Raw genomic sequence first — 13,031 nt, 5'->3', positions numbered from 1 at the left:
GGTTCTGCCAGCCCCCAACCCCAGGCCTTTTAGAGGGAAGAGATAGGGAGATGCACTCACCAATGCAGCCGGGGCTGGAGCTGAGGGGACCCCAGGTGTCCTCAGGAGAGGTGACAGAAAGCAGGGGACAGGGCGAGCCTGGCTCAGGACTCAGGAAGCTTCTGCAAGAGGCCAGGGGAGGGAGCACTGTTCCTGGGAGTAGCTGTTGGGCAAGGCAGAAGGGGACACTCCAGGGTGGGGGAGGAGACGCGAGTACAGGGGGCTTCAGAGGTGGGAGGCGGGCCCTGTCCCCTTCCCGCGGGCAGGGTTGCTGGGGGGAGGGGGAACAGAAGACAGCCGAGAAGAAGTGAAGTCGGGGAAGTCGGGGCGCGGCGTGAGGGAGCGAGGAGGGGGCGCGGGAAGCCCGCGAGAGCCGCGGGGGCTGCGGGAGGCCCGGGATGCCCGGCTGGGCCCCGCCCCGACGCGGGTGGCCGCACCGTCCCGGGGCGGGTGGCGGGTCGCGAGCGCGCGCACCCCGCGGCGCCCGAGGGCGGGGCCGGGCACGTGTCCTGGGCCCCCCCCCCCGCCACGTGACTCGCCGAGGGCCGGCCGGGGCCGGGCTGGGGGCCGCTCGGGCGCCCTGGCCGCCGGGCACGGCTGACCCGCGGCGGGGCGGCGCGCGGGGACACGGCGCGGCCCAGGCAGGCGGCGGCGCGATGTGGAGCGGGTAGGTCGGGGCGCGCGCACGCGTGGGGGTGGGGGGTCTCCGGCGGGCCTGCAGCCCGCTACCAGGAGGTGCCCCGCGCCCCCAGCCCAGCCCGCGGCGGACGCGGAAAGGGGGAGCGCAGCGCCGGGCCACCCCCCGCCGCGCCGGGCGCACGAAGGATGGGGGTGCAGGAGTGCCAGCCCGAGCAAGTCCTGGACAGCCGCCCCCGCCCCCCGCGGGCTGCCGGACGCGCCGGCCACGGAGCCGCCGGCTCCGCAAGTTGCGCAGATGTGGGGCAGGGACTTGCGTCCAGCCCGGGTCGGGCCGGTGGACCCCGGGTGTACTCCGGCGGCCTGGGGAGGAGAGCGGGGGAGGGGCCGGGGTCCCTCTCCCTGGCCTGGATGGAGCGACGGGAGGGGAACCGGACAAACATTTCCTCCGGGGGTCTGGAAAGGTCAGCTCCTGGAGGAGCGGGCAGGGGGCAGGCGGGAGGGGTGCAGATCTGTAAGATCAGGCCCGATGGGGACGGGGGGGGGGCGGTCCCTGGCAGGCTGGGATGCCGCGAGCAAAGTCTGAGAGTGGGACGGGGCGGTGGGGGGTTGCGCGGGGAGTCATTGGATTGTCTCTCCGGGCTCCGGGTGCTGAGAGAAGGGCCTCGGGAGGGGGTGTGGAGGGGGGAGGAGGGAGAGGAGGAGGAAGAGGAGGAGGAGTTGTCCTCTTTGCAGCTGCTGGCTGTCTGCCCTGCAGGGAAAGTGCTCCCGGCCTGGTGGAAGCCGTGCCCCCTAGGGTCGGGGGCGCAAGCGGGTCACAGCCCTGGTTTCACCTCTTGTGGGAGGGGAGTGACCCAGACAGAGGAAGGTGGGGGGCGGAGGCCGGACCCCGGGTCCGGATCCCCAGCGCCAAGGGTGCTCCCTTCAAGGACAGAGCCGGAGAGCCCTGGACAGGGAGTCCAGCCAGCCTGCTGCCCAGTTCCAGGCCCTCCAGGATGCAGTGGGCTGCCCTCGGGGGCCGTAGGAGCTGGGCTGTGCTCGGTCCAGGCGTGCGCGTCTCTGCACGGGTTCCCCAGGACCTGGCCCAGCGCACAGTAGGTTCATCCTCGGGGCTGGCGGAAAGCCTGAGGGGGAGGGGAAATACGTATATCGAGAGGCTGAGTCAGGCTTCTTCTGAACACAGCTTTTGTGTTTGTTTTGGCCACACCGGATGGAGCTCAGGGGTGACTCCTGGAACAGTGCTCGATGACCCTGGGGTGCCAGGGATCGAAGCTGGGACTCCCGCGAGCCTCTCCCCGGCTTGGATGCCGCCTGAGCAAGTCTGTCTCTTGCCTCACACAGGGACTCCATGAGCAAACGCCCCGACACAGGCAGCTCCCCTAAAGCGGGGCTGCCCCCCTCCACCCGAACACCTTCAGCCTGTCCCGAGCTGGTGGGGTGAGGTTGGCATTGGGGTACTTGTGTGGCCAAGGCGGTGCCAGGTCCCTGGGACTGAGGGTGGCTCAGGGCTCCCCTGTGGATCCGGGTTGCTGTGGGAGACGGCAGCAGCTTCTCGGCAGGAGTCTGCGCCCCGAATCGCAGGGACTGCGGGCTGAGTGAGCGTCGTGTACACGACGCGGTGGGTGCGCGGGATCTGGTCAGGGTCAAGGTCAGGTGGGGCCGGGGATGTCACTCCAGGGGAGAATATTTGCCCTCCAAGTGTGAGCCCTGGCTTGATCCCTGGCACTGAGAAATGATATAATAAGAAGAACAACAGTAAAGTTACAAGATCCAGTAGGTAGCTGCTGGGAAGGGATGAAGCCGCAGTCACTGTCACCACCTCCTAGAAGCCCTCCCCTCCTGCTCTATATGGATGGCACGGATCTCTCCTGCTGTCCTTGAATTTCTCCCACCTGTTCGAGGCCAGGCTCAGGCCTTCATTGCCCTACCCAGCCTAGACTGCTCCGACTCTGCCCAGGATCCGCGCCCAACAGGCATGCGGAAGGAAGGGCCAGATGACCAAGAGATGGGATGCTGGAGATGGGGGTGGGGTGGGGGCGGAGCCATGGCGAGCTGCTGGTGGTGGGGGCGGAGCCTTGATGCCCTGTTGGGGCGGGGCCAGAGGGCGGGGCGGGGCGAGCCACTGGGGATGAAGGCCTAGTCTTGACGAGGTGCTGGGGGGTGGAGCCAGAGGATGGGGCGGAGCCGTGGTGAGCCGCTGGGGGCGGAGCCAGAGGATGGGGCGGGCCAGGGCATGGGGCGGGGCCGTGGTGAACCTCTATAGAGTGGTGGGGGCCGTGGCGGGCCGCTGGGTACGGCATGGGAGTGTAAGACTGTCCTGTGCTCTGAGACCTTCCCTGCTTGCTGCCTCCTGCTGTCCCATCCCCCTCCGCAGCCCCCAGTCCAGCCTGAGACTGTGGCCACTCCCTCGGGCCTGGCGTGCCCCCTTGGCCACCACCTCCCCTTCCTCACCCGTTTTTTTCTCCTTCCCTGGGTGGCGCCTTGCCTGGCTTCACTTTTCCCTGGGTTTTTAGTTACGTGAGCTCATCAGGGCCCTTTCCTCCCTGCCCCCTTAGTGCTCAAGGGAGTGAGCGGTCTCCAGTGCTCCCACAGCCCCCTTAGTGCTCCCACAATCCTTTCTGATGACCTATGTCCCCCCTGCCCCCACCCAGTCTTCAGTGCTCCCACCTTACCCCCAGTGCTCCCACCATCCCCCCCCACATGACCTTTGATGCCTGCATCTCCTTTCCCGACCCAGCTGGGTGTGGCTGCTTCACAGCTGGGGGTACAACTCCCCCCATCCCCCCCCCGCCCCAAGAAAGATCCTCCAACTTCGCTTATTTTGTTTGTTTGGGGGGTCACAGCTGGCTGTGCTCAGGGATCACTCCTTGTGGTGCTCGGGAACCGTACGGGTGCCCGGGATGGAACCTGGGTCAGCCCCTCCCAGGTTGGCCACCGCCCGGCCCCAGGCCCTGCTGTTCTGAAGCGTTTGTCCGCCCCCTTTCTGCCTTCAGGGCTTCTGCGGGCACGGGTCTTGGGGACATGCCTGGATTAGGGTTCTGTCCCCAGCCTGTCGTGTCCTTGCCTGGGTGCCCGTCACCATCCCTTGTCGCCGAGCTCGGGGCAGCTGTGGTGAGGTCGGCACACGGGGACTCGAGGTACTGGGGCTCATGTGCGTGCAGGGAACCGGCTGGACCCCTGCAGAGCCCCCCCAGAGGCTACTTCCCGGGACCCCCTCTAGCCACGGGCTCCTTCCCCGCGGCCTTGGCTGCCCGCACTGCTGTCCTCGCTGGCCGCTGTCCTATGCTGGCTGAGCCCTGGCCGCCCCTAGCACCAGCGTCTAATGGGGCGCAGGAGGGCTGAGAAAGGGGGGACCCCCATGGGTGCACGCAGGACCCTGGGGGGCCGCCTACCTCTCTGATGCCAGATGCCTGCAGTGCGGCCCTCCTGGGTAGGCCTAGTGGAGAGAGGGGTGGTCCTGGGCCCCCACTCGGGGTTTCCTGGGGAAGGGAGTGAGCGGGCCCTTTCCTGAGGAGCCACCCCAACCTCCACTCCTGCTGCCTTCATCCTGCGCCCCCAACAGACCCCCCCTTCCCTGGGGCCCCTGCAGAGCCTCCTGGGCACTGTTTGGTGGGGGGGGCAGCCCCAAAGGGGAGGGGCTTGCTCGCCCTGCAGCCTCAGACTGAGTTCCCACCCCCAGGTCTGGGAGGCTGCAGGGTTGGAGGAGCAGGGACCCCCCAGGGACCCTTGCTGGGTGGGAGTTTGTGTGTGTGGGGGGGGGGTCTGCTCGTGGGGGCTCCTGCTTGCACAGCGCCCCCGCTGGCCAGACCTCATGGCCTGCGGCACCTGGACCGGGGAGGAGGCGGGTCTGACCGTCTTCACCTGGGGGTGGGGGACACATCCTAGGCTCTGGCTGCTACGTCCCCTCCCTGGCTGAGGGTTCACCAGGGTGGACATGGTGGGGGCCGGCTGGGCTGGGGACCGTAGGAGACTCTCCCCGGAGTCTGCCCACCTCGAAGGCCAAGCCCGCTGTGGGAGAGGCTGGCCGGGCTGGGGTGAGGTGGGGGGGGCCCTGAGACCCCAGCCTGTCTTGGACCTTGTGTTCATTCTGCCGAGGCAGCCACACCCCCCACCCCAGTCTGCTGTCCCCACGCGGGCTCCAGGGCACTGGGTAGGGGCGCAGGTGGGTGTGTACGGGGGCGGGGCTGCAAGGGGGCCCTTAGACTCCTCCACTAACCCCTCCCCTGGAGGCAGCCAGACTTGGGGTCAGCCCCCAGGGCACAGTGGGCCCAGGGCTGAGCCAGGCATGGACTCCACCTGTGTGCTGGACCCCAGCCCTGGCACCCCTCCTGGGAGCTGGTTCCTTGGGGGGGTCCGTCTCCCTGGGACAACCCAAGGGGCCTCCCCAGCCCCTGGGGCCCTACAGCCTAGCCCTGAGGCGGGACCCACAACACGTGTGCACACACACATGCACACGCATGCACATACATTTGCATGGAGACAGGCACACAGCTTGCCTGCATGCACACGTGCACATACATGCAGACATCCATGTACATGCATGCAGGGTCAGGCATCCACATGTGCAGACTCACACATGCACAGATGAATGCACACGCACGCACTTGCGCCCCCGGTCCCATCTGTGGGGAGCTTTGGGCCTGCCCCAAGACCAGCTGTCACTCGGCCCGTGGCCCTGCAGGACCCCAGCCCCCCCAGCCTCCCTCAGCCCCCTCAGCCCCCCTCAGCGCCCCTCAGCGCCCCTCAGCAGGCCTTGCGGGCGGCAGAAGTTGCTGTCTCAGGCGGCCGCTGTGCTGAGTGAGCGAGTCCAGAGATGCTGCCTCGGCACAAACCAGAGCGCCAAGCCCGCCCCTCTGCCTGGCCGCCCAGAGGGGGGGTGGCAAGGGGAGCGGGAGGCTGGGGTAGAGGCTGGCCTCCCACCCTTCCCCCAGGGGCTCCACCTCTGCAGCGAGGGGCAGAGCCTGAGCCGAGAAGGGACACTCGGCCCAGTCTCAGGAGGGCTGGGGACGCCCCGCACAAGCTGGGCTACAGGGAGTGGGGAGTGGGTCCCTCCGCCCCGGGCAGCCCTGCGTGGGCGGAGCCTGCGGTAACCACAGAACAAGCCAGCACCCACTCATGCCCACTGTGTGCCAAGTGTCCACTGTGCCAGGTGTCCGCTGTGGGCCTTGTCTGCCCTATGCTGAGTGTCCTCTGTGTGCTGAGGGGCCACTGCATGCTGTGTCCACTGTCTGCTGTGTGTCTGAGTGTGTTGAGTATCCACTGTGTGCTGTGTCCATGGTATGTTGTCCCCACTGTGTGCCGAGTGTCCCCGTGTCTGTCTCTTGTGTGCTGAGTGTCAAGTGGCTGCTGTGTGCCATGTCCACTGTGTGTTGAGTGTCCACTGTGTGCTGTATGTCCACTGTGTGCTATATATCCACTATGTGCTGTATGTCCACTGTGTCGTGTCCACTGTATGCTGGGTGTCCACTGTATTCTGTGTCCATTGTGTGCCGTGTCCACTGTGTGCTGTGTGTCCACTGTTTGCAGTGTCCGCTGACAGCTGACCACAGTGTGGCCCAGGCATCGATTAACAAGGACCCCAGAATCTGTCCTTGCCCGGTGGAAGCCCTGGTCCTCGCCCCTTTCAGGTGACCCTGCTGACAGGTAGGTAGACGGAGTCCCTGGGGCCGGCTGGGGACCCACGTTGGGTCTGTCCTTTGCCCCACAGCCAGCCGCCGTCGGACGCGGGCCAGCGGGGCGTCGCTGCGGCCTGGAAGAGCGGGGGCGTCTGCCCGAGCCTCGGGGCGTCTCCAGGAGGCCGGGAAGAGGCCCCTGGGGAGGATGGCCAGGCGGGTGCCCCCCTGGACGTGTCCCGCCTGCGCAGCTCCTCCATGGAGATCCGCGAGAAGGGCTCCGAGTTCCTGAAGGAGGAGCTGCACCGAGCCCAGAAGGTGGGGGGGGGGGGCTGCGGCTTGCACGAGGTGCTGGAGTGCGCTTTGGAGAGCGTGGGGGGACACTGGGGGCCCTGAGGGGGTGCTCTGGGGCGCTGGGGGCGCGGGGTTCTGGGGCCTCTGTAAGGGTGCTGGGGGTTTTGGGGGGCGCTGCGAAACCCCCTGCGGGGCGCGGGATGCCGGGGGCATTGTGGGGGTGCTGGGCACTGCTGCGGAGCGCGGGGTCTTGGGCTGGGGGTGCTTGGGGGTGCGGGGCGCTGCGGGGCGCGGGGCCTTGGGCTGGGGGTGCCGGGGGCAGCTGGGGGAGCTGGGGCGCCCCGACGGCCTGCCCGGGCGCGAGCTGAGCCGGCCGCCCCGCAGGAGCTGAAGCTCAAGGACGCCGAGTGCGAGCGGCTGTCGCGGGTGCGGGAGCAGCTGGAGCGCGAGCTGGAGGAGCTCACGGCCAGCCTGTTCGAGGTGAGTGCGGGCGCGCGGGGGGCGGGGGCGCGGGGCTCCCGGACGCCCACTCACGCCCGCACCCCTCCCCCCCAGGAAGCCCACAAGATGGTCCGCGAGGCCAACGTGAAGCAAGCTGCGTCCGAGAAGCAGCTGAAGGAGGCGCGGGGCAAGGTGGGACCCCCGAATCCCCCCCGACGCCCCCCCCCCCGCCAGTCGCACAGTCCCAGGGGGGCGGTTCCGGGGTGACCCCAGGGTCTGGGCGTCCAGCCGCCTCCCGGGGCGCTCACAGTATCACCTGGGGCTCCGGGAAGGCGGGGCGCCGTGCGGGGCCTCAGTTTCCCTACCCGTGCCCGGGGTCCCCGCCAGGGTGGGGGCTGACGGGCGCCCCTGGCCGCGGCCAGATCGACATGCTGCAGGCGGAGGTGACGGCCTTAAAGACCCTGGTCATCACGTCCACGCCGGCCTCTCCCAACCGCGAGCTGCACCCCCAGCTGCTGAGCCCCACCAAGGCCGGGCCCCGCAAGGGCCACTCCCGCCATAAGAGCGCGCTCTGCCCCGCCGGGTCGTGCCCCGCCGTGGGACACGGCCTCGCCGCCGCCGCCAACGACAAGGAGGGCAGAGAGGTGAGGGGCCGCGCAGGGGGTGGGCGGGGGTGGGGGTGGGGGATGGGGGGTGCAGGAGCCGGGAGCAGCCCGGGGCGCTCCCGGGCGCCCCCTGGCGGGGGTGCGGCCTTCCCGCCCCTGCGGGGCCGAGGGGTACTCGATGGGTCCAGGTGAGCCCAGCTCAGGGCTGCTCCCCGGCCGGTGTGTCCGCCCCCCCCCCTCCCCGTGGCGGCCGCAGCGTCCTGGGGTCTCTGCCCGACTCCAGCCATCCCGCGTCTCTGAACTCAGGAGGAGGCGCCAGCCAGCCCCCCGCGGCCCCTGAGCGCCGGGCGGATACTAACATCTCGGTCCCGTCTGTCTCTGCACCTGTCTGTCTGCCCTCCCCCGCCCCCCCAGTCTGGGCTGCCCCCGCTCCTCTCCCTGCTGCTCTGTGTGCTCCCCAGCAGGGCAGTGCTCCTCACCTACGAGCCGGCCTGGCAGCGCCCGCCCGGGGAGCCGCCTGCTGCCTCTCTCTCCTTTTCCCGTCAGGTAATGGCGCTGCAGGCCCGGCCCGGAACCTCTCGTGCATGGGAGTCTGTCCCTCCGTGTGCCTGGGCCCATGTGTGTCTCCATGTGCCGGGCCCGTGTGTCCCTTTGTGTCCTTGGGCCCGTGTGTCCCTCGTGTCCTTGGGCCCTTGTGTACCTGGCCTGTGTGTCCCTCCCGTGTGCCTGGGCCCGTGTGTCCCTCTGTGTGCCTGGGCCCATGTGTGTCTCCGTGTGCCGGGCCTTTGTGTCCTTGGGCCCGTGTGTCCCTCCGTGTCCTTGGGCCCGTGTGTACCTGGCCTGTGTGTCCCTCCCGTGTGCCTTGGCCCGTGTGTCCCTCCCGTGTGCATGTGCCCACGTGTTCCTCTGTATGCCTGGGCCCTTGTGTTCCTCTGTGTCTGTCCTCTGTGTGTTGCATGTTTCTGGGCAAATGTGTCCCTCCGTGTGCGTGGTTCTGTGTGCCCCTCCCTGTCCCGTGTGTACTGTGTCTCTGGGGTCCCCGAGTGACCCTCACTTCCTGTGTTCTCTGGGTTGCTTGGTCTCGGGACACCTCTGTGCCTGGGTTTCCTGTGTCCACCCATGGTCCCTGGGGGTGCTGTGTCCATCTGGAGTATCCGTGTATACTAACATGCCAGTGTGCATCTATAGCGTGCTTGTGTACTTGCTCCTGTGTGTGCCAGAGTCGCTGTGTCTCTGGCCCGTGTGTCGCCCACGGCTCTCCGTCTCCTGAGCCGCTACTCGGGCATCTGCATCTTAAGTGCCGACACCTGCCTGGGGCGCTCACTGCCATCCAGGTACCCACATGCACCTGTGACCTACGTGTCCCTCCTTGGGTACGCACATGTGCGTGTGGTGCCAGGGCCTGCATGGCCCCGTGGTACCTGCGCGGCCCTGTGGTACCTGCGCGGCCCGGTGGGCCCCTCGGGGTCACTGGGGATGAGGGTCCCCAGGACTAAGCCTTGGGTCCAGGTGTGAATTCTGGGTACAGGGCGGGTGGGAGTCGGGGTTGGGGGTCCCCTGCCGTGGCCCACGTGGCTCCGCCGTGCCAGCTGCCCCTGAGCCCGCTGCTCCCTGCACACAGGTGGACACCACCCTGTTTGCCGAGTTCCAGGCCTGGAGGGAGACGCCCACCCTGGACAGGACGTCCCCCTTCCTGGACAGGGTGTACCGGGAGGACGTGGGCCCCTGCCTGGACTTCACCATGCAGGAGGTGAGGGGAGGGTGGGCAGCAGGCAGGGGCGTGGGCCTCCCCCCACACACCCAACCTCGCCTCGGCCCCCTCACCCGGCCCCCGTGTGCTGTAGCTCTCGGCGCTGGTGCGGGCCGCCGTGGAGGACAACACGCTGACCATCGAGCCCGTGGGCCCGCAGGCACTGCCCACGGTGAAGGTGGCCACCGTGGAGCGAGGCAGCACCAAGTACGCCGAGCACCCCCGCCGCCCAGGATGGAGGAGTGCGGGGTCACGGGGCTCGTCCCCTCTTCCTGGCGGGCCCGAGGCACCCCTCCTCCCCCACAGCGGGCTCCGGGGGGGGGGTCGCCAGGCAGAGTAGGGGACCCTTGCTCCTGGCCCCCTGGACAGGACCATCGGAACCCAGGTCCCCCTGGCTACAGAGCACTGTGCCATGGAGCACTGTGCAGGCGGGCAGGCCTGGGGCAGAAGAATTGAGGCGTGTTGGGGACCCCACCAGCAGGGGACGGGGGAGCTGAGGGCCTGGGCCCCACAAGGCCAGTTCCTGCAGTCACGTGAAGAGGGGACACTTTGGTCCCCTCCGTCCTGGAGGCCAGCACCCCTGCCCGCTGCCCACCCTCCCCTCCCCTCCTGCATGGTGACGTCCAGGGCAAACCCTGGTGGGGTCATTGGGAGGACGAGGAGGGCAGGGGCGGGGTGTGGAGGGGCCACTGCCTGTCATTGGGGGAGGGGAGGGCCAGCTAGCAAGGTCAGGAGGAGCTGAGGGCCCTGCAGGGCACTTGTGACCAGATAGACGGGAGACAGACAGACTGACATCTGCCCAGTGGGAAAGGGGGACACTGCGCCGGGGCCCCCACGAGAGCAAGGGTCATCAGCAGAAGATGGACCGAACTGCCTGCCCCATGGTCCAGTGTGGGTTGAAGGTCCACCCAGAGGACTGCGCGGAGACTTTGGGGGTGGGGTCGCCGGCCCCCTCAATGGTCCCCCTGGACGCTCCTGAGCTGGCTGGGGGAGCCCAGCTGTGCCAGCGGCCCCTCCTCTTCCCCCAGCACCTGTGCCCTGAGCGGGCTGGCCCGCACCTGCCGCCACCGCATCCGGCTGGGCGACTCTGAGAGCCACTACTACATCTCGCCATCCTCGCGCGCCCGGGTGAGTGGCCCATGGCGAGGGGCAGCCGCGCCGGCCCTGAGCAGCGCCCCCTGCAGGATGGACGCGCAACTTGCTGGGCAGCGCCTAGGCCCGGCCCGGCCAGGGCGGGATGGGGGGCAGAGAAGGTGCAGCCAGGCTGCTGGAGACAGGAGCCCTAGTGGGCACTGCCCCGAGGTCGGTCGGTCAGCAGTGCCCCGTGGGTTCCTGGCATCCGCCCGCCTTGCCTGGTAGAGCCCAGACTGCCCGGGGTCTCCAGCCTCGAGAGCCCGCAGGCCCCTAGGGTGGGCGGCCCCCTTAGGTGACCTCCACAGTCCTCGGGGGGACTGTCCGCGGAGCAGGGACACGGGCCTGGCGTCCTGCTGGCACCGTGCGTGCCCGCCAGATGCCCAGGCGCGGTGAGGAGTCCTGTTGCGCTCGGGAGCCTAATGTGGCTATCGGGATGGATGGTGGACTCGTCCACTCTGCCCTGAGTCGGGGGTGGGGGGGACCCCCAGAGAGAGGGCCGGCGGATCACAGCGTTTCCCGCGCCCGCTTTGCGTCCACAGATCACCGCCGTGTGCAACTTCTTCACCTACATCCGCTACATCCAGCAAGGCCTGGTGCGGCAGGACGGTGAGCGCCCCCTGGTGGCCCGCGGAGCGGCGCGCCTTGGAGGGGCGGTCGGGGGCGTGGCGGGATGGCGGGGGAGGGGCTAGAGGCGGGCCAGGCTGGGCCGTAGCGGGCCAACAGGGGCGAGGCTAGAGGCGGGGCGGCCGGGGGCGGAGCTGGGGCAGGGGGCGGGGCCTAGGAGTTAACAGGTGGGCGGGGCTTGTGGACATGGGCCGGCGGGGGCGGGGCCAAGGCCGGCCCGGCAGGAGGCGTGGTCTCCCGGCGCCCGGCGGTCCCCAGTCCCCTTCCCCGCACCACCCCCCCCCCCCCCCCCCCCCGCCCCCGACTCCAACCCGGGCCCTCTGCCCAGGCGGGCCTCCGCCCCGGCGGCTGCGTTGCCGGCTGTCCGCGGGCGGCCCAGGGCTCCTGCTCTCGGATGGGAGCTGTACTGAGAATCGGCTCTGCCCCGCCTCTCCAGGAAAAGCCAGCCGGAGGCCTCCCTGGCCTGGCCCGCGCTTGATTTCTCCTTCCCAGAAGCCTCTCCCAGCCCGCAGGGCCTGGGACCAGCTCCTTGCCGCAGGCCTGGCGGCCGGGTGTCCCCTGTGACCCTGCGCCCCCCACCCCTGCCCCTGTGGCTGCCTCCTGGTCCCCTGGGCACAGGCACCCCTGCCATCCCTGGGGAGGGTCTGCTGGGCCCCCAGCGCCCCCTCCTCCCTGGTCCCGGGGCTGATGGTTCTGTCGCAGAGCAGCAGCGCCGGGAGGTGTGGGGGGGCTCCGACCTTGCCCCCCGGACCGCCTTTGGGCTGCGGCCTGCCCCTGGGCACAGGCGGGAGTGGGCACCCACTGTCCCCCTCTTTTGTGTTTCTGTTAGCGGAGCCGATGTTCTGGGAGGTCACGCGGCTGCGGAAGGAGATGGCGCTGGCCAAGCTGGGCTATTTCCCCCAGGAGGCCTAGGCCTGGCCCCGGCCCCCGCAGGGCGCTCTGGGCCGTAGCCAGCATCTGCCCAGGATGGAAGGACAGACCGACGTGGGGAGTCGGGGCTCAGGAACCAGCCCTGAGCCGGCAGCAGAGGACACGGCCACCCCCGGTCCACCCCAGGGCACCAGCACACGGCGGTGGCCAGTCTCTGACGCAGTGGTACGACGGCCACCAGGACGCCTTCCCCAGACCAAAGAGCTCAGTGTTTAGGAGGGGGCCCAGCCCACCCCCGCACCTCCAACTTCAGCCAGCACCCCTCGCCGGACTGGAGCTGCTCCCTGCCCTCAGAGGATTGCCCACCTCAGTTCCCTGGATGACCAGCACCCCCTTGTGACCGTCCCTCGCCCTGTTCCCGGGGATCTCCCCGAGGGGCAGCCCCAAGAGCCCCTGCAGTGGGCAGGGCCGCCCTGGGCAGTGGCGCTGGGAGGACCCAGCAGGGCTGCTGGATCCAGCCAACCTGCCTCCTCCTCCTCCTCCTCCCCCCCGCCAGAGCCCCAGAGGCGCCAGGGCAACTCCTCTGGAAAGCTCTGGGCACTTTTCCTCCAACGCGAAGCACAGATAGGGCCGGGCGCCCACTCGCCAGGGTGACCATTCAGACGGCAGGGGCGGAGGCCGGCCAAGCCCTGCGTGTTGGACTGAGGTGGGCGGGGAGGGGGCGGGGTGGGAGTGGGGGGGGCCCTTCACCCCTCCTTGGGCACAGCCCCCTCAGGACCTGGACCCAGGTCGACCCGGCCCTCCTCGGCCCTCCTTGTGTCCCACTTCCTCTTCTGAATGGAATGTAACTCGATCTCTATTTAATAAAGGAAGGCTTTGTCGGCAGGGGCTGGGCGGCCACGCGCCTTCTTCGCTCCTGTGTCCTGGGTCCCCGGCCAGCGCTTGGGCATCTGAAGGAATGAAACCAAATCCTTTCCCTGCCTGCCCTCGTGCTTGGGATTAACCCCAATCCTGAAGGGATTGTTG

General features: G+C 69.1%; 1 protein-coding gene across 2 annotated transcripts; it reads left to right on the top strand.

The window, feature by feature from the left end:
* Nucleotides 1-557: 557 nt before the first annotated feature.
* Nucleotides 558-12,893, top strand: RAB3IL1 (RAB3A interacting protein like 1). Of its 2 annotated transcripts, XM_055143453.1 has the most exons (11): nt 558-706; nt 6,383-6,605; nt 6,966-7,061; nt 7,137-7,214; nt 7,445-7,666; nt 8,042-8,173; nt 9,249-9,377; nt 9,472-9,584; nt 10,406-10,505; nt 11,051-11,117; nt 11,965-12,893. In XM_055143453.1, exons 1-11 carry the CDS (start codon nt 696-698, stop codon nt 12,045-12,047), a joined length of 1,254 nt encoding a protein of 417 aa, XP_054999428.1. In that variant the 5' UTR covers nt 558-695; the 3' UTR covers nt 12,048-12,893. The 2 variants fall into 2 exon arrangements, with proteins under 2 accessions (XP_054999428.1, XP_054999429.1); XM_055143454.1 differs by lacking the exon at nt 8,042-8,173.
* Nucleotides 12,894-13,031: the final 138 nt, after the last annotated feature.

This window comes from Sorex araneus, chromosome 6 (assembly GCF_027595985.1).
Source record: "Sorex araneus isolate mSorAra2 chromosome 6, mSorAra2.pri, whole genome shotgun sequence".
Lineage (NCBI taxonomy): Eukaryota > Metazoa > Chordata > Mammalia > Eulipotyphla > Soricidae > Sorex > Sorex araneus.
This window is presented reverse-complemented; position numbering and strand designations above follow the sequence as displayed.